Source organism: Gobio gobio (genome assembly GCF_949357685.1).
Source record: "Gobio gobio genome assembly, chromosome: 16".
Classification (NCBI taxonomy): domain Eukaryota; kingdom Metazoa; phylum Chordata; class Actinopteri; order Cypriniformes; family Gobionidae; genus Gobio; species Gobio gobio.
In genome coordinates, this window is record NC_137109.1 from 32,735,292 (window position 1) to 32,759,108 (window position 23,817).

Consider the following 23,817-nt stretch of genomic DNA (forward strand, 5'->3'; position numbering starts at 1 on the left):
TGTGTGCACTACTTTGACAAGCAAAACTGGAAATATCATAAAAACAGTGTGAAGACAGTAGTGTGTGACAACCGCTGTTTACAGTAATTGTTTGAATATAATCTATGAAGCAGCACTGTGATTATAATCTGGGTTACATCAATAATCTGTCAAACTACAGCAGTTTTCTGGTTGAGCAAACAGAGCTCCTTGTGTATTGAATGGCATCATAATGAAACATACAATTATTTCTTGTGCCCACAGCCTGACATACTAAGTCATATTTAATTGATTCCTTGTGTGAAACTCAGTTCACCCTTAATGAATCCAAACTGAACAAAAGCAAAAAATAATTTGTTATGCTGAAGCAATTACCCAGCATGTCGGGGAGTCTAAACTGTGATAGAAATAGATCTTTCACACCTTCCGTCTTTTGCCAGTATTGTCAAATCATTGCACTGTACCAAGAAATATGTTCAAAGACAAAAACAATTTCATTTTAGTAAAATAACGGTTTTATGAGGGCATGATACATATTCTGTCAGTTATTTGATATTGTCACTAAGCTAAACAAAACACTGTGGCATCTCAAAAGACGAGATGCAAACTAGTAGAAGCAAAAGCTGAAAATAGTTTTGCATCACCTTTACTGATCCAGCTTCAGAAATGTAGAATCTAACAGGATTCTGAATGCCATTTTAACTAATTGGCTGTTGGACAATTAAGTTAACATCACCCAATAGTTCATCAGACATATTTATATGCATCTCGTTATTTTTATCAAATAAAAATGATCATATGCACACCACATCAGTGTCTTATCATGGAGAGGTTTATGTGCTAGTGAAGAGTTTTGCTCGGGTCATTCCAGCCCACACATCAGAGCCCTGTACGATATTCTTTCAAGTGTCCTTCTACGGCGCCCGAAGATGACAACAGCGAATCGATAACGAGGCAGAAATGAAAAGAAGCCGCCGGTCTGCCCCCGAGGCATGAAGATCTTCGAGCGACCCCTTTTTCTGAACTTTGGGCATTCCTTTGCAGGCTTTTTCAGCGTGAGAAAGCAAAGGCTCCCGCTGCTGCCAGATGAAGGTAAGAACGATGTAAGGACGCAACGCTCCCACAGAACCGCTCGGACGGATGTGATCGACATTCACTCGATCAAAAAAATAGTAGGGTTCTTGAGCGGTTAGATTAGGTTTAGATACGAATTTTATACGATTAAAAAGTTTTTGATACAGGCTAATTATTATGTTTCACCAGATTTCCGTGGTTAAACAGGTGATTTTCTAAAGAAGATAATATAAAATTGTCTTTTTGCGGAACCATTTTTGCTTATAATTTTTTTTTTTTTTTTTTTTTTTAAGTTTGTTTTGTTAGGAAAATGAGGACTGACTGCAAAACAGTTTTCGTTATTAAGCAGTAATACACGATTACAAAACAGCTTTAACTAATTATAGGCTAGTTAAATTATTAAACATTTGAATAGGCTATTTTGAAGCAACAATTTAAATACACTGTGTGGATAGCGACTATAGATGCATCTACTTTATTTTATTTGCAACAAACAAAATGATGCTCACTGGGTTTTGTTTGATGTATTTGTATCACCTACGGAATAATTTCAGTAGATAATAACCGCAGCGTGCAGAATTATATATAAACATGAATGTCATTTTTTAGGCTCCCAGGCCTATTAACGCTGTGACAGAAAGAGTGGGGTATTCCAACACAGGCTTGGGAATTCCCCCATGGCTGAGCGCATTAATTACTCGCTTAATGGGTGTATGACCCACAATGTAAAAAACGGATTAGGCGCGTGAAACCTTCGTCCGGTCTGCTTTGCTCGCGTGAGATGCGGATGGAAATCAGTCCGGTGCACGCGGATCTTTAAAGATCATTTGCATCCAAGCCAGCTGTTCACTTCATTTTTAAACCTGACCGACTGTTTAAGCACACACACACACACACACACACACTTTTCAACAGAAGTTAGAAGGCTATTTTAAATTACGCCAATGTTATACAAAAATACCAAAATGAATCAATCAAACCTACTCAATTTGTTTGAATTGAGTCAAATCTGAAAATAGGCCTTCTCACTTTTGAGTAAAAATAGGCTACTGTCAGGACTACCTGTGCTATATAATAGGCTAAATAGCCTACTACAATAATTTAAAATAGCATATTCTGCAAATAACAGCATTTGATGACAAGAATATTATATACCGTGTAGGGTTAGGTCAAACATATTTATATTCAAAATAAATTGTAGTAGGTTAGAACATTTTTTTTTTTTTTTTTTTTTTTTTTAATTTCTTAATGTCAGTCTGTAGTATTTCTGCTGCTCCATAACATTTATTGAGCCATTTGTTGTCAGTTATTTATATAAATAAAATATCTTAATTTGAACATCAAATTTAGTCCTGAGAGTTTTTGGCGTTCATCGGGTTGATTTTGTTCGTTGAATTAACGTAGCCTATTAGCCTATCGTGTTTTAATGGCTGATTTGCTATCTAATTTAGCCTACCGTTTCGCATCACAAAGTTCACCCTTTACACACACACACACACTCTCTCTACGTGTTGGTTGTGCATACAAACACACCCACTGTGGCACGCATGCACACGCACGCGCTTATACACACAAACTCTCACTCACGCCCACGCGCTGACAGTCAAAGCTCGTGAGAGGGGGAAATGCACCACTCTCTGCGTCTTTGTGCGGAAAAAAGTTGCGGTCGTGGAGGCTATGCAGAAAATATGAGTTACTAAAGCAGATCATTAGTTTGTAGCTTAAGACACTCTGGGTTTAAGGTAACATATGCCTGCTTTCGTGTTCTTTGAAAGAACCCAGAAATAGCCCTAATCGTTCTCATTGAGGAAGAAGAGGTTGCGTTCCTTTTGGACCTGGTAGCAACAGTTAATGTACCTGGACATCATCAAGGGCAAAGATAAACTTGTTCGGAGGTGTGGAATTTATCTCTTTTTTTAAAAACGAAAAGAAAATCAAGACTGGCACGGCTGCAAAGCGCAGCTTTTCAACAACTAGCCTACTGGTAAGTGCACATGACACCCTATATTGAATGTGAGACAATGCAAGTGAAGGAATTCGTTCCACCTCTGGGTTGCGAGCCATGGGTGAACTTCAGCTTTAGTGTAGATAGATGGAGAGGCATGATAAGTGATGCTCTGGCAGGTCTCACCTTGACTTTGCAGTTGATAATAATATATCGTTAACACTGTGAGACAAACGGGACAAGGACAACTTTATAGTAAGAGCGTGTAATTTACATTAACACATGTATTATTGGTTTTCATAAGCAGAAATAAATCATGCTAACGAAATTTGCTTTCAAAACTAGCAAACAACCATACGGTTTTAATTGCTTTTTAAATGCTAGTTGCAACATTCCTAAAATGGTTTATTTTTGTATTATCATTTGCGATGAAATGGGTAACTAAATTAAGAATTTAAATTAAAAGATGAATATTAAATTATAATTTGTAATATTCGATAGCAAAAATTTAAGTGTATGCAAATACAAATTTGGTGAAATTTGTAAACTAATTTGTAAACTAATACAGTATTTTCATTTTGCTCAATTTTGTAAATTAAGTTTAGCTTAAAAAAATTACACACAAGCAACAATAAAATAAATCACCTTAATACATTTTAGGCGCAAGACTACGATTAACATCGTCATATCCCTAATATCAACTGAAAACAATATCACAAATTAAAAAGAATAATAGTTTTTCCCAATTAATCATTTAAACATTATTATTAGTATCATTATTATTATTAATTCACATCAATAATATTAGTTTGTTCTGTTTTTGTTATTGTGTAAACTAAGTTTTAAATAGACAAAATAATAATAAATAAAAAAATGCACTACAAAAATCTACAGGTTTTCTATAGGCCAACATATTTTCCTCTGATGATGCGCTTCATAGCCACTGATATTGCATATAGCACAATCTTATTCACTATCACGTGTGTGTATATTACCTTTTCCTGTTTGAATGTTGCCTTGCCAGAGTACATATTTAACATGACATTTGTATGGAATTCAGGTTTTTTTTTAAATACAAATGTAAAAAAAGTAGCCGACATAAGTAGCTCAAAACAGCGGGTGCCCTTTACACACTCAGAAGAACGACTTCCAACTTTACTTGGACATTTCACAGACTACTTATAAATTAGAAACTTATTTAGAAACACTTATTTTGTATAATCTCAAAATAGCGTTTAGATGAATGCCTTTCGCCCTCACATTTGGATATTAGCATAGTTAGGCCTACTCGGCACACGTATACAAAGAAACGTACACAAATTTAATTTCTAGAGTCTCAAGCCTTCGACTAAAGGCACAGATGCGACAGCGAGGCAGGTGAAGGGGAGGGCTAAAGTAAAGCGTTGCATTCGGAGAGAGAAAAATTGAGAGGGAAAACGGTTAACAGCAGGATTGCATGCAAATTTCCGACTGAAATTATCATAAGCAAACAGCTGAAGCCTGGGCTAATAAAGGCCCATCTGTGTTACTTCATATCGGGTTAGTATAGAGCTGCGATAATGAATTTTGTAATATCCAACCGACAGACATCTCAATCAGACACTAATCCTCTGATTTTACCGCGGAATCACTCAACTTCGTGCGCTCAAACTGCTCTCTTTCTCCCACCGACGCACGGTGCACTGCCTCTCCTCTTTGTGCGTTGTTTTCATGTGCGTTTGGAGACACGAGTCTTAATTAGGAGGGACTCGAGCAAGCGCCAAGGGATTTCAAAACAAATGATGAGGAATGTGCACATCCTATTACAGACAGGATCCATCCAATATATTACAATAGATTTGAAATATATCAGATAGCTCTATAAAGTAATGGACATGTGTAGAAGCTAAACATACACAGAAGTTGGCATACGCACATTCTTATTCCTGACATATATATATATATTTTTAAATAAAATATAAAATTAACGTTTCTCTTTTTTCCACAGGTGCTCAAAGTATAATCTATCAAATGGATTCCCACTGCCGCAAACTTGCATCAACCTGTGCTCAATTAGGTAAGATGATCTTGGTGAATGACAAGCCACCCTCCTTGTCTCCAGAGAAGGTCTGGATTCATTAATTCATTTAGTTGGTTTAAACAAACACCACAACATTGTCTGGCCTATAAATGATCGCAGGTAGAAAAACAGGTCTATGTAAATGTAAAGCGTGAGTAAAACATATTTGCTGGTGTTTGACGTATGACTGGTTATAGGCGTTTATAGTCAAAGATGGACATCTGGTGGTAGGACTGTATCATACACGGGTAGTGAGAACGTCTACATGATGCCGCGTATCAGCTCCTGTCTGGGAAATGATCATTTTACAGACAAAATCGGTGTGATTTTAGAGGACTGTGGTCTCTAAAATATCTTGAATTATTTCAAACAAAATACTGAAATGCTTGGGAATAAAATGTAGTTAGGTGACGACGTGCGTAAAATGATGCAAACGTATATCTCTCACAAGATGCTACATGAGAATATGATAGGCAAATATTATAAATTGAATATACGCATGAACATTCAGTATGATGTAAAGTAAGCGCAAATGAACAATTTTCTCCAGTACTTTATCATTTGCCGCACAAGGACAGTTCTAACAGGAATCAAATTGGGGGGGAAACTGAAGGCCTAAATGTTAATACTTAGTGCGTACATAACCCCCGGTCTCTTTATCATCTGGCATCTTCATTAAGCTAATTAAAGCAAACCGAGAACTAACCACAAAACTAATTTAATCGCATTAGTCTGTTCGCCATTTCCCATTGTTATTTACTATTGGCTATATGGTATAGGCTATATGAGCCATATGAGCAGATAGTAGATACAAGGGGAAAGTGGATAAAAATGCAAACAGCAAAGTAAAAGTGAAAAGACATTCGAGCGACTTGATTACCGACAATCTCGTCTCCTGTGCAGTAATATATGCAGCGCTTGTTAGATAGGCTCGGGGGGAAAGTAAATGTGTAATGAAAGCCTCCTCGTGAGGAGGAATATACTAATGGAAGAATCTAATGTCCTCTTAATCCTATGGAAAAGGCTTTGTCGTCTCCCTCATATTGACTGAATTGGTAATTAATGGCTCTGTGGTGCGCCATGGCCAATAATCCACAGCAGGCAGTGAGAGCGCTCGGAAGAATTTTGAGGGTCCAGAATAAATACAGAGCAATAATCTAGTCCATAGCAATCAGTCCGTTTAACAAAAATCGAGCTCTGCAACTTTTGCCTGTGGGATTTCGATGCGCACAATTAAAATGCCTGTGCGGAAATACCATTCGTACGAGTGAGGTCGTACAAATTTGTACGAATTAGCCACATCGTACAAATACATACGAATTGGTTGTGAGATAGCGTTGGAAATACAGACAATCACAGCATGCATGTATAACATCATTCATGTTATATTTTAGTGTAGCTGAGGTCCAGAATAATCATGGTTGGTTTGGGTTTTTAGATATTAGTGAACATTTAGGCTACTTATAATTTTTAATTTACTATTTTAAAAAAAATCTCCTAAATATAGGCCTACACGTTTTTCCAAAATGGAAGCAGCTTCGCGGAAGAAATAAAATAAAATTGAATGGCAAGTGTGAGGCAACAGACCGAGACACGGTCTGTAATAATGTGCAGTGTCTTGTGCAGCGCAAATGCATTGAACATGAGGTCACATCATCATGCAAAAAGACCTTCAGGCCTATACAAGATTTTCGGTTCCAGGTTCTCATATATAATGCCACAAATTAATATCCAGTACCAAGAGCGTGGACTGAATCAGTAATTGATGGAGTTGGTCCAGTCATTTTCATAAGCGCATTTTTTCCTCCGTTTTTTCTCCCCCTTGGTAGCTATATTTGACGTTTCGCGTGATTTTACAGGACAAGCAGGGATATAAAAAAATGGATTTCAGTGGTTTATTAATTGCTGCATTTATTTTTTAATACTAATTAAGAAAGCCGCAATGAACTGATTTAATAAGATCGGTTTGGCCTCTTCTCCTGTTAGTTTCTATTTTTTATATTACCCATTTGAATGGCAAATTACAATATTCAGAATTCTAGAAGTAAACCAAACTTTTTTTTTTCTTATCAAAAAAAAAAAGATCCCTTGTGATATCAATAATTGATATTATGTGATATTAATAATTGTATAATTTAAAGTAACTAAGTAATTTGAAAAATGCGGATCAGGAAAAAAAGTATAGGCTTAAATAATTTAACATTAGGGCTAACAAATAGGCCTAAATGTTTTTCTTTTTAATAAAATAATGCAATTAGTTGTGATAAGTAAATGTTTTGAAGGAACTTGAGACAACAGGGTGAAGAAGCTTCATTAAAGATGACCAATTAAAATTCTTAAGCAAATGAGCATCTTATCAGATTAAATGTTGCCTAGAAAGGCAATGTGGGTGCTTTCTCTCGCGAAATAATCACGGGCCCGAGGCGCACAAATTTACCTCGCCAATGTGCTTCCGTCCCTAAATCAAATTATCGGATATTTCTATTTATTCTATAAGCATATCATTATAATTTAATGCAATTTTCCAACAGGACATGGACTGTTTGTTACCAATTAATTTAACGAGGTCTGTCAACCCTGTCAACTTACTGTCGCGAAGAATCGTGCAATTAACATGTCAAAAACGGAACTTTCGTGATGAGCATCTTCTAGTGTCATTAAAGAATCACGTTTTCTTATGTTGTTGTGTCATTTCCTAATAATTGACTTTTGTTCAAACAAAAAGATGTGTTCTGATAATAATACCTGCTGAGAAAAGGTTGAGCGTCAGGTGTGCAATGAAGGCATTTTAGGGACTCTGTTCTTTGAGTTTTGCCTTCTAAAGCCACTGAATGCAGTCTCTCTTTATTTACATGCTTTTAGATGTGGGGGTGGGGGTATCGCAAACTGCACAGGCTTAATTTTCTAATTTCTTAGGGCCGGTTTTTAGTCGGTTGGCCATAAAAGCTCTCATGTATAGGGTTTAATGTTCCGTCAGATTGTGGGCGGGGTTTGTGGTGACGTCACGACGCATAGAGCAGCTCGGTTGGACGGATTGAGGGACAGCTGAAATGAAGAGCGAGCGCTGTGATGTGCTAGAGTGTGTGTGTGTGTGTGCAAGTGGATATAATATCACATACCTGTCCCTGTCACTCTGGCTCTCCTTGTAGCTCTCGGCTGAAACTATCTTTTTACCCAGTCGGAAAAAAAAACTTTAACTTTCTTTAGCACTGGGTTTGTTTTGATTTTTAAAAAATTGTGGAGTGTCGCTTTGAGTGGGAAAGGAGCACTGACAACGCTTGCCGATACTTCACGATTGGACACATTGAGTTTTTTTATTTATTTTTTAATGTATTTGTGATCTTCGCTGAGGAAGTTAGCTGCTTGTGAACCCTCCGTAATTCGCTTGTATTATCCATGACCTCTATGAAGGATCCGTTGAGTTTGGATCACCATCACCACGTTACCGGGAGTAAACACGCGCCGCTTACGATGGCCTCTAGTCTGCAACCGCTTCAGCGGTCTGTGGACTCGAAACATAGACTGGAGGTGCACACGGTTTCAGACACCTCCAGTCCAGAGTCCGTAGGTAAGCCCTTGTCCTCTGGAGAGATGTTTAACTGGAGTTTTCTCGGTTTTGGTGTCAGTTATCACGAGGTAGCCTACTGCCTTTGAAAAGAGACTGTTTAAAACTTCTCTCAGTGTGAAAACAGAGCAGGTTATAATGCGAGGCGTGCAAATATCATGGAACTGGCAGTTAGTTGAGGCTATTGAAATAGGCTACATAAGTCATGCCCTTTGACAGGACTTTATTTACTTAAATTGTGTGTGGAAAATGTGGGCTTCTAGCAAATGTTTGCACTGTGGCAAATTTGTATAGAATAATGTAAACATTCCCCAATTCCAATAGGCTGTTCCTTTTTTTCCTATGATAAAAAAGACGTATTGCGTTCATTGTCGTTCAAAACCTTGATTCAAGAGCGTTTGCATTTGAGCCTCTTTTACCGGCACTGTTGGCTTTACCAGAAAAGGATGTTAACATTAGCGGTTCATACGAAAATTAGTTAAGGAACATCATTAATTAGATCTAACCCGTTATGTTGTTACCAGGGAACCTACTTGGTATGTTACCATGATGCCAAATAATTTCAGTTCAATAAAACGGAATTAGAGATTTGTCTCCCTCACACGGACTTCTCCAAAGCCTGAAGCTTGTTCCTCTTGAATTAGACAATTAATTAAAAAGCACTGTATCATTTTGCATTGCAGAGAAAGAAAAGGGACAGAGTAAAAACGAAGATTCGACTGATGACCCGTCAAAAAAGAAGAGACAGAGGCGGCAACGAACGCATTTTACTAGCCAACAGCTCCAGGAACTGGAAGCCACTTTTCAGCGGAATCGCTATCCGGACATGTCTACTAGAGAGGAGATCGCCGTTTGGACAAATTTAACAGAGGCCAGGGTCAGGGTAAGTTCGATAAATGAAATGGCATTGAAATAACACACACACATATATATATATATATATAGCCCTAAAATTGAAGACTTGATTTTTGCTAATTCAATTCAATATTTTAAATAGCCTACTGAATAAAAATTAGCTCTAATAAAATAGTGTAGCCTGTATATACAAGCTTGTAATATCCCTACTTAAAATAATACTTAAAACAATAATTCGCCTATAATTATGCTGTACCCTATTAGAATTGTTGTTAGGGTTAGCCTACCTTTATAGCCTACATGGAGGCCCATTAAAACTATTTTGTTCGTAAAGATTAGGCCTATTATATTTAATGAGGCTACATGCGCTACATCAATTGCATGACGTTACTTTAGATTGCATGCTAAATAGGAATTTATTGAATCATTTAAATAAATCTGTCACTGTTTGGTGAGAGGCTAATTATGGGTGAGTCGAATTGTTTGCAATCAACACAAGTGACGCCCTTAACGATGACCTTAATGGAGTCACACGGTCGCTTTTTAAGAGGTGTAAAGCTTGTATTTTGTGATTGTCATTCTCGTGTAGTATATACTTAAGGTTAGCGTGTCTCCGCCTGCTTAGGGAGAATACACATTAGAAGCGTCGAGCGGCTCATTGACCGCTATATGGATGTGTATTGGGATTCCCGGGATCAGACAAGATTCCGCGGGTGACTGATAAAAAGCAACTTAATTAGGAAACCAAACTCAGTTTGACACCACCACCACCACCCATATCATTTATCTACCAAAAATAAACCGAGCAGCGGCTTATATGTTGTTTTAATGCCCACGGGCAGTTCTGAAACTACTAGCTACTCGTGCTCTATAATCGTCGCTTTCATTGTTTTAGATAAGAATTAATTAGCTATGTAAGCTAATTATAAAAATAAATAATTTTCAAAATTTGTTGCAGGTGTGGTTCAAGAACCGACGGGCAAAATGGAGAAAAAGGGAGAGGAACCAACAGGCAGAGCTGTGTAAAAACGGTTTCGGCCCACAATTCAACGGACTTATGCAGCCCTACGATGACATGTATCCCAGCTATACGTACAACAACTGGGCTGCAAAGGGGCTCACGTCGGCCTCTCTGTCTACCAAAAGCTTCCCCTTTTTCAATTCCATGAACGTCAACCCTCTGTCTTCTCAGACCATGTTCTCCCCACCTAACTCCATCTCTTCAATGAGCATGACCTCCAGTATGGTTCCGTCTGCTGTCACCGGTGTACCCGGATCAAGTTTAAACAGCCTCAATAACTTGAACAATCTCAGCAATCCTTCTCTAAATTCGGGGGTTCCAACGCCGGCGTGCCCTTACGCCCCACCGACACCTCCGTATGTTTACCGGGACACTTGTAACTCCAGTCTTGCCAGTCTGAGACTGAAAGCCAAGCAGCACTCGAGTTTTGGATACGCGAGCGTGCAGAACCCGGCCTCCAATCTCAGCGCCTGCCAGTACGCAGTGGATAGACCGGTGTAAGGGACGATTGTAGAATTTACAATCCCGAATCCCAGGAACGAGAGACTACACTTTTTGTTTCAAGGGCACTCGAAGAATAAACCACTGAAACGCGTCCAATCCTGTGATGGAATGTCAAACGGAAGGCAAACGCGCCATTTCTAATCTAAGATTTGTTCTCTACACTAGCAAGTGCACACTAGCCAGTGAAGAGTTTAGGATACCAGAATATTTAAAAAAAAAATGGAAAAAAAAAAAAGAAAAAAAAAATCTCATTTATTTTGACGTTTCAATTTTTGGACAGTAATTGACTGAACGGTTGTATATAGGCTATACATATATCTTAATTATCATCTCCAATTTGTAGAGGCGAAAGCTGTAACTCTTAAGCATTTTCGAGAATTCAGTTTAACACAGCATGTGGAAAACGTACAGGAATCATGTCTTGCTTGCGATCAAGGGAATGTACATACTAAACGCACCAGTCGTGTGTGATATTATAAATTTATTATTAAATGTCTGTGTGAATATAGATCTAGAATAGCAACCCTGGGTAATAATACGCAAATGTTTCTGCGAAATGAACTTGGTTTTTGCTCTGTGTATAATATTTGGTACGGAATTTTTGTTTCGTTTTTCAACATCCCAAAAATAAACTATTGTGTTTTATTTAATGGAAGTAAATATATTGTTCTAAAACATTTCAAAACGTTTTCTTCACAATTATTGCATTCGCCTGGTTGTACCTATATGTAGCACACATTGTTGCTTTGTGGCATTTCTAAGGTTTACGCTATAGAGAGAAAGGGAAAACGTATCTAATACACATCAGCGTGACATGAGAAGTCCGGTGAAGAGGGCGAGATGTCCCGAGCAGATTAGGAGTCCAATATACAAGACTGACTAGAGGCTGGGCCTCCAGTGATCACCGACGCTTGAAATAACATTGCAATAAGATCGGGACAGACTGGACCACACATCACTGAACCATCTGCCGGCTGAACTCCTTAAAAAAATATTAAAATATGAAGTGATAGAGCTATGACGGTCCAGTATTAAGCTCATCAGATCGTGTGTAAGTTGAAAACAAAGCTCATATCTCACATGAATTATGAATGACTGATTATAATAGGATAAAGTGCCATCCAAAACGGCATTTTTATCAGACTCACAGCAGCCGCATAATTACAAGTAGGCTAATCGCGACATCGAATGTCAATTGACTGGCTGTTTGTAAACAAAGCAAGCTTGCAGAATCAAATTACTGTAAAAACACAATAAATAAAGAGTGGGAAGAGGATTCAGGTGCTCATAATAATATAGGCTAACTGCTATTGTAAAGTGACTCGCGTGGTTATTTAATTTTTAATTGAATAGGCTACGCACTTTTTCTCTGGAAAATATGTGTCACTATTGGCATTGTCTGTATTCCATCATTAGCTGCACTGAAGCATATAGCGGATAAAAGACCTCTATAGCACAGTCAATCACATTTATAGAAGAGCAATCAAAACAAAGACAGGTATGCTACAGAGACAGGCGTGCGTGCGTGCGTGCGTGCGTGTGTGTGTGTGTGTGTGTGTCCATGAAATTCATGTCACAGCGCGTACAGATCAGAGTGAACATTTACTTTAGGTACAGAGTGCTGTTTAACATGAATGCTCTCATATAGTGATGATTAATGAGGCAGACAGAACAAGGGTGGAGGAAATTGCAAAATTGAATGCTACTATTACAGTTATTCAAAATATTGCAGTTGAATGAAAAGTAAAACGCCTAGGCTGATATAAAGCGCGCGTCTACATTAAAACAACCAAAATCCACAGAACAAAAAGTCAGCTTTTTTCAGTTGTATGCACAATACACATTCCTGATTCTCTCAGTGAAGAGCTCTCAATCTAACCAGGCCTAAATTATTCATTCCTAGCAACATGACGGTCTGGGGTCCCAATACACATCTCAATAAACACTGTGAGCGGGGGGCCCGCGGGAGCAATACAGAGCAGATCCAGAGAGGAACCCTTCAGTCGGCCTAAACACAGCCAGGAAAGCTGTTCCCTCTATTCTCTAGAAGACTGCATAAAGGTAAGGCATTTTAATGCGCATTATCAGCAGAAAACTAAAAACATGTCCTTGCATGACGAAGAGAAGCGCCAAAAGTTTGCATTCAACTGGAGTTTTCTTCTGTTGTCTTGCCGTGTTCTTGGTTAGCCTATTCTGACATAAAAAATAGGCTACTTCCTTCGTTTCTTTTGGGAAAATGTTGTGAAAACGTTTCAGCAGATATTCCCTGATGCGGAATATTTCTTCTATTGCGTCTTGAATTAAATTGTTTGCTTTTTGAAAAGTCCATGCAACAGTGTTAATTTGTTAAATTCCTTTGTATTAATGCATGTGTAGCTGCAAGTAGCCTTTGCTACGTTTGAATGTAAAGTAGGCTAACTTAATATCAATTCCTAATTTTCTATTTCCAAAATGACCATAACCCCCCTGTCTTTTCGAAAGTAGGCTATTTAAATATTTATATATCGAAATATAGAATTCCTCAGCATGTAATATCCAAATATCATACCCTATAGTCTTATATTGTAATAGATATCATTGGTATCACTATCACTTCTGATTTCCAATGGACACTTTTGTTATTCAAACCGTGCAATCGTCGCTTAATTGTTTTTTTGGCGGGTTTTTTTTTTTTGCAGCTTTTACGAAAAAAATGTAAACGTGGTTGTCGAAATACAACAACAATTCAGTATTTAAACATTTTAAATTTCATACTGACTTTACAGTAGGCTAAGTATGGGGAACCACAGGCTATTTGACATTTTTGCAGTAGGCCTATCATTTTGATAAATGTCTAACAGATTTTAAATTCACAGAAATATAACTGCCTTCGCAAATTTCGTTAAATCCCTCACTTTCTGAAATCCTAAGTGTAATAATTCTGGACTATTCAAATACTCACAACCTAATTAACAGCAGAGTGAATATAGGGAAATATTACATTACTGTCTAGTAATACGCGTGGATGGATTGACCAACTAAAAAGTTTAACTAGTAACAATTATATTACTATTACTATTGATACAGTTGCATATTAAAATATTAAGTAACACGTGAATCTGTAAATCTAAAATTACAAATATGATAATCAGGAAGCCTTTGTGTTCTTAGGTGTCCAGAGATTGGTCAACAAGCCCGTTTTATTAGGTTTGTTGTCATCGGCGTTGCTTGAGTAGCCTAGTTATATGCCCTATTGATAAACTGAACGGTGATGTTGTTATACCACCCCATCTCGGCAAAAATGATAGACCGTCCAATCAGATGTTAGCGATTTAAGGGAAAGGTCGGGGTGGGATGACCTCGCACATTCTCGCGCTTAGTTCTCCATTGAAAAACAACACTGACTGACCTGCAACACATTCAGAAATGAAAGAAATGCAACAATTTTCATATTTCAAAATGATTCAATAAATATTAACTTTTTTTCCACAATAATGTCCCATTACAAATCAGCATTACAATCATTACAAAGTGTCCTTATTTTGGTAGAATAACGATACTGGACAGGACAATTAATCAGCTGACATTTGGCTATTTTGAGATGTCCAAAACAGGTGTACATGGCTAATTAACATAAAGGTTATGTATCAGTTCCAAAAATCCACAGACAGTCATGCCATTCGATGATGAACTTTCCATTTACTTTGAGTCAGTACAGTACAACATAAGAGTTAATTCACTTTCAGACATGTACATCTCATTTGCAGTCAAATAAACTGCATTCATTGGCTATTTGCCATATAGGGCTACTACAAATATAGCCATCTCTACAGTTTACAGTTACAGTAGGATGTAGAACCTCGTTCAATAGGTTCTAAAATGCATCTCTCTCTTTTCTATTAAGTAATGCTAATGCGCTTGGGGAAAACGAGCACAGGCCAGCTGGTGCTGACCCAAAATGACTCTGTAGATCTTCCAGTCACTATATGTGCAGACCCATTGACTGAGTGGAAGGTTTTCTAAAAGCGTGAGCAAACATCAGATGGAGTGAGCTTGAATTGTTGAAGAGAACGTATGTGAGTATTATGGGTGTGGAAGTGTGTATGGAAAACCTCACGTGTCATTGCCTTTAGTTAAAGGGCTAGTTTACCCAAAAATATTGTCATCGTTTACTCTCAGTCCAAACTGTAGCTATGACTTTCTAGATATTTTGAAGAATGTTTCGACTTTTGTCTGTACAATGAAAGGGGTGCTAAAAAAAAACCCTCACAGACTTTCACTGTATGGAGAGAGGAAAAAAGAACAAGACAGAGACAAAGAAAATATATATTAAAAAAAATATATATTTTTTTGTTTTCCACAGAATAAATAATCTACAGGTTTGGAACAACATGAGGGTAAATGATGACAATTTTCATTTTTGGATGAACTATCCCTTTAAGATCAGTCCATTCTATGAAGAAGAAAAAAAGTCATGATTATATGGTTTATATAAGGCAACTATGTGTCTGTACCTGCACTTACGTTCCAGTTCTTTGTGTGCGTATCTGTTCTTTTTGTGTGTGGAAAAGATGCATGTCTACCCTTTCGTCTGATGTGCTTGTGTTTCGTTGGTCAAAGTGTATGTCTACCTTTCTTAGGATGTGCCAGAGCTTGTGTGTATCCGTGTATATATCCTATCCCTTGACATGCTTGAGTGTTGGTTTTTTTGTGTATTCGGGTGTGTGTGTGTGTGTGTGTGTGTGTGTGTCTGACACAGCCCAGCCTTTGATGAGCTGAGTGTGACGCCGGGATGGCTTCTCTGGCCGCAGGCGTGCGCTAGTGTGGGAGCGTGTGAACAATCAGACATGGAGTAAACTTCCATGACTCAGACACTTCCTGCTTTCTCAACTTATATTAAAAAGAAACATTGCAAATGTTTTGACTTGAAAATGAGGAATTCCACAGTGAGTACCATGAAATCACAGATGCATGGATGTGTGTGGAATTAACAAAGATAGTATCAGCGAAGAGGCTGTATACTGCAACTTTTCTCTATTGTTTTGCAGTGGGGAGAGAGTGACTAAGGACTGATGATGTAATGCCACACTTAAATAAAGCCTATAAGCTGTCCAGACTGAAAGAAGCTTTCATTTTGGATGCAGAAAATGCTTCCAAAATAACAGCCGTGATTCTGTTTTAATAATATTGTGATTGTTGATGCATGTTGATATGTAGAATGCACAAGTACTTACAAATATGTAGCATATTAATACTCACTAGAGTCTAAAAATAAATGTAATTCTGTCTCAAGCAATAGTCACAGATAAGACAACACTGAGGGTAGTGTTAAGCTAAATCATAAAAAAGGGAACACAAAAGATATGGAAATATAAGAATGAAAAAAAAAAAGTTTAATAACCAAATACCCATTGGCCGTTCTCTCATAAACAATTCAAAAGGAACTATAATCAGTTAGGAAGAGCACACCCTAAAACAGACCAGAGTTCTAAACAGGCCCAAAATATGCACTCTTCTCTATTGTGCTGTCAATTCTATGTTTGCCATGCATGCAAACTTTTGAAAAGCAGATGCGCACACACACAAAAGTTGACAAGTAATGTATAACAGTTGCAACCGGTGTTGAATTGTGAGTCTGCAGTGCCTAAAGAATTAAGGGAAAGGTAAGAAGAGAATGAATGACAGCATTGTGTAGCTGAGTGTTCACAGTAACAAGAAACTCCAGCTCTTTCAACCTCATCACATTTCACAAATATGACATCAACAATCACTTAAGCCTTAACACATCAAATGTGAAAAGGACAAGAGCATTAAGCCTCGATCAAGGCAATCATATCAGCACTGTTACTACTCACTTACTCACTATAGTGCTAAAATAGTGCACTATAGTGCTTCTATATGTCAACTGCATATTCAAAACATTAATTGTTATAAACAAAACACACTGCAGAACTTAAAGCGGCAGGCTCAGGTGAAGGATGTTCTGCAACCCTGGAAGTTGTATGTTAATGCAGAACCGCAGCCTAGTTTTAATTTTTCATAAGGGGAGGCATGTTTGAACCCGCAGGCGGCCTAATAAACCAGTCAAAGCAATCTGCTGCGATTCTTTTTCAAACATCCTCCTCATTACGTGCCACAGTTTGCGCTCCAAAGTCCTGCTAATCTCATTGGAAAGATGACGTGAGCTGATCCACATTAATGGATCTGCAGAAATGCAAGACGCACACAGGGCAGAGTTTAAGAGTGAGGAATTTTGCATCCGTCTTGATGAGCTCCAGTATAGAACTTATCAACTGACTCTTACTGCAGCAGGTGCGGTTTTCCCTTTTGAGATGACTTGACCTGCTGTGATTTCATTGCGAATTTTGCTGGGAAATCTACATAGATAAGAAATAATATAGCTTTCAGTTCCAGTCTGATGTTATAAAAGAATGTGAATGTAATGGTGTAACTAATTTAACTAGTATATTTAATAAGTTGGCAAAACTCAAAAAAGCTGAGGCAATCAGTTTTTTTAAGTTAGGAAATTTCAATTTTAAAGTAAGCAAAACTTGGGTAATCATACATTTTAATTGCTCTGAACTCAAAATATTTGAGTAAGCTATATGCAAACATTTAGCTTAAAAATATCATGTCATCTAAAATTTTTATTAGTGTGAACTTGACTAGCTTTAACCAAGCGGCAACCTCCCCCAGTTTATCTTGAAGCCAATACTGAAGTGATTTAAGCTGCAATTCATCGACTGGCCGCTAGAGACAGGCTCCAAAAGTGAGCAGAATCTCATTGAGCCCCATGTTAAAATCCCCAATTTAACAGCAGAAAAAAAACAAATTTTTACAGCCTGGTACAAATTGTGGTTTTGGTCTATATATCTAATTTTGCCCTTCATGACAACTGTGATGGGGTGAATTTTTTACATTATATAAAGCCATAAAGTGCATAACTAAGGGCGTGGCCACTTTGAGTGACAGGTGGATTGCTGTTTGTTTGCTGTCTGTTAGTCATCGGGTCACCTCAGCTTCACCCACGTCCCGCCTCTTTGGCCATTTTCTGTTATCCGGGAGTGGCCAGCTCGACCCTATACTTTACGCTTCAAAACTGCTCTTCAGAATCCTATGGGTGACGTCACGAACACTACGTCCATATTTCTTTTACACTTTTCACACTTTAACTAGCTAATTTAATAAATGCCAACTTGCTAATTGGTTACACAATGCTTTGATAGCTTTAGCATAGCATAGCACTTGCTAAATGAGGACAGCAATATAATACATTTAATATATATCTGTTCTCAAACTAAACTCATGCTCCACTCGTCACCATGATGGCAACCCTACAAAAAAAAACATAACAGAAACTCTAGTACAACAAAAAATTAAACACTGGTAAAAATGATGTGTTGGATTACTTTAAAATATATATGCACCATTTTTGCATCACACTTTTTAAGTAAACGCAACTTGGAATACTTTTACTTAAAATTAACAAGAAAACCTTTGTTATACTGTATGTACTTAAATATTTGAGTTCACTCAACATTCTTTACTTAAAAATATACACTCTAAAAAAAAAGGTTCTATATTGCACCAAAAATGGTTCTTGGCTCGTAATCATAGGGGAACCTTTTTTAGTGCTATATAGCACCAATTTTGGTGCTTCAGTGGTTCTTCAGCGGTTCTTCAGAGGTTCTTCAGTGGTTCTTCAGAGGTTCTTCACCGGTTCTTTGACTAAGGTGCTATATAGCACCTCTGAAGAACCGCTGAAGAACCACTGAAGCACCAAAATTGGTGCTATATAGCACTAAAAAAGGTTCCCCTATGATTACGAGCCTTTTTTTTTTAGAGTGTATGTGACATGCAAGTATGTGCAAGTTGTGTTAACATTGCAGATTCTATCGTGTTACATATATTTTTAAGTAAAGAATTTTGAGTGAACTCAAATATTTAAGTACATACAGTATAACAAAGGTTTTCTTGTTAATTTTAAGTAAAAGTATTCCAAGTGCATATATATTTTAAGTAAATCCAACACATCATTTTCACCAGTGTACTAAATCTCCCACTTAACGTTAATCTTGCAACAAAAAACAAAACAAAAACATAATATAACACTTAATTTAGCCATTTACGGCCCCTTTTGAGTGTAATGACAAAGCATGCTGAAATAGAAACCCCAGCCCAGTTTCGGTTAAATTTAAGTTAGTTAAAACTCAAAACAATGAAACAATTCCTTAAAATTAGTTTTGATGACTTATTTATTTAGTTTCTAAATACTCATAAAAGTTTGTTTGACTAATTTGTTTCATTTGAGTTGGCTCTACTCAAACCAGTTAATTATTTAGGGTTTGCTATGATAAAGAGCTTGGTTGCCTCTTCAAAACAATACTAGGCCTGTGTGTCAATAATGTTTTTAGCAGATTGGAAAATAATTGCTGTAATTTGTATATCAAATGTTTTGTAGGCCTACTCACTAAAATAAACTTTTAATGCCCTGCAGTATTCAAAACTTCACCCAACACACCTAACCAAATCCTAAAAGTGCCTGTAGCTCAATTGCAAACGTTTGTGTTATGCACCTTCACGTCCAACAGGGGACAGTACAACAAATCAAATTAAGAGTAGAGACCCATACATTGTCCCACACATACTTATTTATTATACAAGGACATTTTTAACAGATCTAATTCTCATTAACATTATAATACTCTGCATCCTAACTGCTCCCTGCTCCTCAGGATGTGTACACAATTAGTTCAAGCTGTCACAACTTGATGATTAGGAAACAAGAGTTGCTTTTTAAGAGCACTATATCAAAGGAAGATCACATGGTAATCACTGGTAATATGGTTATTATTTGTCAAATTAATTGATGGATCAACAGCAGCAAATAATGCAGATGAATAGTAATAAATAATATTACATTTTTTATTTTATTTTTTTAAAGTGGGTTTCAAAATGAAATGATTAACCTCCTGGGTACCACTGTCCATGTACGAGGACATTATATTTTAGTGAATTTCTCAGACACCATGTCACAGTTTTAATACACAGTCTAGATGTCCTGTAAAGAGCACATTCAGGGCTTTTCAGAGCATTTGTTATATCAAGGAAAATTATTTCTAATCAAAATATGACTTTCTGTTACAAAACAGGGCATTGATTTCATACATGTCCTTAAAGCATGTTTATCAGGCATTTTGGGAGACATACGGAAAGAAACTACAGATCAATATTCCTATGAAATATTAGATATTACTATGAAAATGTTGCCAATTACTCCCATTGTTATGCAAATTAGATTCAGTTTATAGATACATTGTATTGCATGCAAAACATGTATGGCCATTTTACCCACATATTGCATAATGTAAAATGGTATATCAATTAATTCCGTTATATATTTGATAAAATGGTTGAGAATCAACTTTAAACAAAGTTTGGTTAAAAAAAAAATTGTGAAACCTAAAAATTGGTTGGTGAATGAAAAGAAAAATCCCTTTTTTGTTTGCCTATACATGTCATTATGTATTTGTTCTTCTTACGAGGACATAGCATAACATATGAATAAAATATAATTTTTCTCAAAAAAATTAAATAAAATTGTTTCTAATGCTTTAAACAATGTAATGACATGAAAAATACAAACATTTTGGGAAGTTAAATAAAAAAAAAAAAATACAAGCAGATTCACCATAGAACGGTTGTTCGGGTTGTTGTTCTAGTATGTCTCCACTAGATGATGCAGTATTAAGTAGGAGGTAGAAGACCAAAAGTGAGACAAAACTTAAAAAACACGTTTAAGTTTAGCCAAACTAAAATGTAAATAACTATTTCCTAATTAAGTTTCAAATTCGTTGTGCTTCTCTATGATATAACATGACAAACATTTCAAATAAATGTATACAAATAAACATAATTCATTAATTTATGCAAAATGTGCAATGCCGTGAATATAAATCTTTAACTTCATATTACAGAACATGGATAGCTAATTTAAATGTTTCAGGTTCCAGACAGATGTCTTGTTAACCAGAGAATGTGTTTCATTATCTCCAGATTGCACAGTGCATCTCTTAAATGATTATGCTATAATTTAATATCTCAGCCATTACTGTAGTAAATGCATCGGTTAGATGGCAAATAACCATTTATCTTTAAATGACAACTTGATTAACACACAACACAGTAACAGCTTGGCTCATTATCAAACAAGGTCTTAATTTAACAACCTACAGGATCTGGCATGTTTGATCTGAGGATAACAAATGAGGATTGTACGCACACATCTGTAAAACTTTAAAGAAAAAAAGAAAACTATTTAAAAAGGCTACACAGTCATTATGCTATATGATTTGGGTCCATTGGACAGTACTAGAAAATGAACTGGGCAAATTTACATTAAACATATTGGCATGAGCGTTCAACTTTTATAATAGAAACCACTTTTTTTCTTTTTACATTGTTGATAGAACTGCAAAAGATCAAATGCAAGTGTAGTACTTTCACCAGACCAATGTGATGCATCAATTTAGAATAGTTGCTTTAACAATTAGACATCACAAATCATTTGGCCTATACCTTCATCCGCCACGAGAACAAAAACACATGTCAAAAGTAAATAGAGGCACATTTTGACAGACAAGTTGAAATCACAATAAAAATGACATTGGATAATACATCTGATATCTGTAATTGACTAACTTCCTCTCTCCGCTGTGACTCACATCCCTTCACTAGCCACACCCTCTGACATTAATTCACACGTAGTCTCCCTCCAAGTCTGTTTGTTGAACTTGTTAAACTCCTTCACCTGTAAAGAGCACATGATGTTCCTAGTGAACTTTTGAATCAATTGTGATCCCTAGAATCAATACAACGGTCCCCATAGTTGAAATAAGCTAGAAGATATTTGAGGGTGACTAAATAATCACAATTTAAATTTTTGGGTGACATACCCCTTTAAATTTGTAACTAATAACCTTACTAGTTTTGTAAGAGACACACCTGTGCACATTATAGGCCAAGCCCATATATCCAAGAACTCATTTAGTTAATTTCTGCGGATTTCTTCCACACCACAGCAGACAAAGAAATAATTTCTCCTCCATGGGCGTTGGCTATGATCTTTTACCTTTACTATTGCTCCTGTTCCCGTGCTTATCACAGTAACGCCACCAATAAATGAATAATAATTAAAAAACAATTGGCAAAGAAATCAAAGAATGAGCATCCGTCAACATCAAATATTGTTTTGTGATCAGGAACGACACTCAATATGGATTTGGAAATCAAACTGAATAGCAGGGCAGGACATGAAAGCAGAAAGTGGCAGTTCCTTATGCCACCAAAAATACATTACCGTTCAAAAGCTTGGGGTCAAAACTTTTTTTTCTTTTTTTTTTCTAAGAAATAAAACTTTATTCAGCAAGGATGCATTAAACTGACCAAATGTGACAGTAAATGCATTTATAATGTTACATAAAGCATAATATTTTTTTATAAAATATAAACAAAAATATTTAGCAGCATGCCTGTTCATCAGCTGTGGTGCTCAGGTCACATTTCTTGTCAGTATCAAATAGAGAGAAGGATCATACTGAAGACTGGAGTAAATTCAGCGCTACCATCGCCGGAAAAAAGTACATTTCAAAATACAGAAAACAGTAAAAACAGCAATATTGTGAAATATTATTACAAATTGAAATGACTGTGTTTCAGTTCACAAATAAGGCCTTGGAGAGCATAAGAGGCCTCTTTCAAAAACAAAAGTGCACAGTATTGTACATAATATAGTCTGAGAACCCTGCATGGGTTAAATGAAAACTTTGGCTGGCACAACTGAGTAGTTTGTACGCTTCTGAAACTATTCTTGCAATGGGGAAATGAGATATGTATAATTGTCATTGGTTTATGCTTTACACATTCTAAATGCATTGGGGGGAAAAGTAGGAAAACAAATAATGAAATTTTATACACACCTAATCATTCTTTATTATTACTATTTTCAACATGCAAGTCATCAAAACTATAAAACAGCACAATGGAATTATGGGGATTATGAAGTGACCAAAAATGATAAACAAATCAAATTCTTGTATACAAAATATAAATCTCATCAGGTGCCGATGTTTTTAAACTGTAAGAAGTTTCCATGAATGTTGAACACTATCTGGCCCAACCAACTAATTCAAGAAAAACTGCTTAAACATTTAAGAATGGTATTTTATTATGTAAGACAAATTTATATTTGTCAGCTAAGCTAATTCTTAAAAGCTATTTGATCTAAACGATGCGACAAATACATTTTGTCAAGTGTGCCCAAAGACTGGTAGGCTTTTAAAAGCATATTTAATTTCTTATAATCTGGGATAAATGTATCTTAAACTGTGAATAACTAAAGTGAGATGAATAGACATGTCATAGACCTAGATATTTTTTATATTTTTCCATTTTTTATTTTTAATATTTGTAGTACATTATAGTGATCTGTCTATCAGGGTAGCCTAAACATGTTTATTAAACAAAAATGAAAATTACAAAACTGTCAGAGAAAATCCAGGTCACCAGGTTGGATAAGAAATGATAGATTGGTTTTGTTTACATGAGAAATACATGTTAGGCTGACAAGAGTGACAGTTGATCTATTTTCACAAGAAGTGTAAACTACAGTCTGAATATCGATTGAAAAAGATGAAAAATGCCTCGTTTATGAATGTATGCCAAAGGTCACCGCAGTCTGAGATGACGACAGCTCAGGAGGATGCATCGGTTCTGCGGCATTAGGACCTTGCGCTCCTCTTCCTCAGAAGAGAGGAGGGCGTATGCCGGCACGGGCT

At 36.6% G+C, this 23,817-nt stretch overlaps 1 protein-coding gene across 2 annotated transcripts; it reads left to right on the forward strand.

Annotated features, from left to right (window-relative positions):
* The first annotated feature begins 2,644 nt into the window (after positions 1–2,644).
* pitx2 (paired-like homeodomain 2) lies at positions 2,645–11,683 on the forward strand. Of its 2 annotated transcripts, XM_079838856.1 has the most exons (4): positions 2,645–3,037; positions 4,986–5,054; positions 9,306–9,505; positions 10,436–11,683. In XM_079838856.1, the coding sequence occupies exons 2-4, from the start codon at positions 5,009–5,011 to the stop codon at positions 10,997–10,999; spliced, it is 810 nt and encodes a 269-aa protein (XP_079694982.1). In that variant the 5' UTR covers positions 2,645–3,037; positions 4,986–5,008; the 3' UTR covers positions 11,000–11,683. The 2 variants fall into 2 exon arrangements, with proteins under 2 accessions (XP_079694982.1, XP_079694981.1); XM_079838855.1 differs by lacking the exons at positions 2,645–3,037; positions 4,986–5,054 and adding an exon at positions 8,097–8,625.
* The last annotated feature ends 12,134 nt before the right edge of the window (positions 11,684–23,817 follow it).

Bases quoted from the DNA above. Each gene is read 5' to 3' on its own strand.
- pitx2 (XM_079838855.1), top strand. From the start codon at position 8,454: ATGACCTCTATGAAGGATCCGTTGAGTTTGGATCACCATCACCACGTT. The intron at 8,626-9,305 runs GTAAGCCCTTGT...TTTGCATTGCAG, and splicing joins CTCCAGTCCAGAGTCCGTAG to AGAAAGAAAAGGGACAGAGT. The intron at 9,506-10,435 runs GTAAGTTCGATA...AATTTGTTGCAG, and splicing joins TAACAGAGGCCAGGGTCAGG to GTGTGGTTCAAGAACCGACG.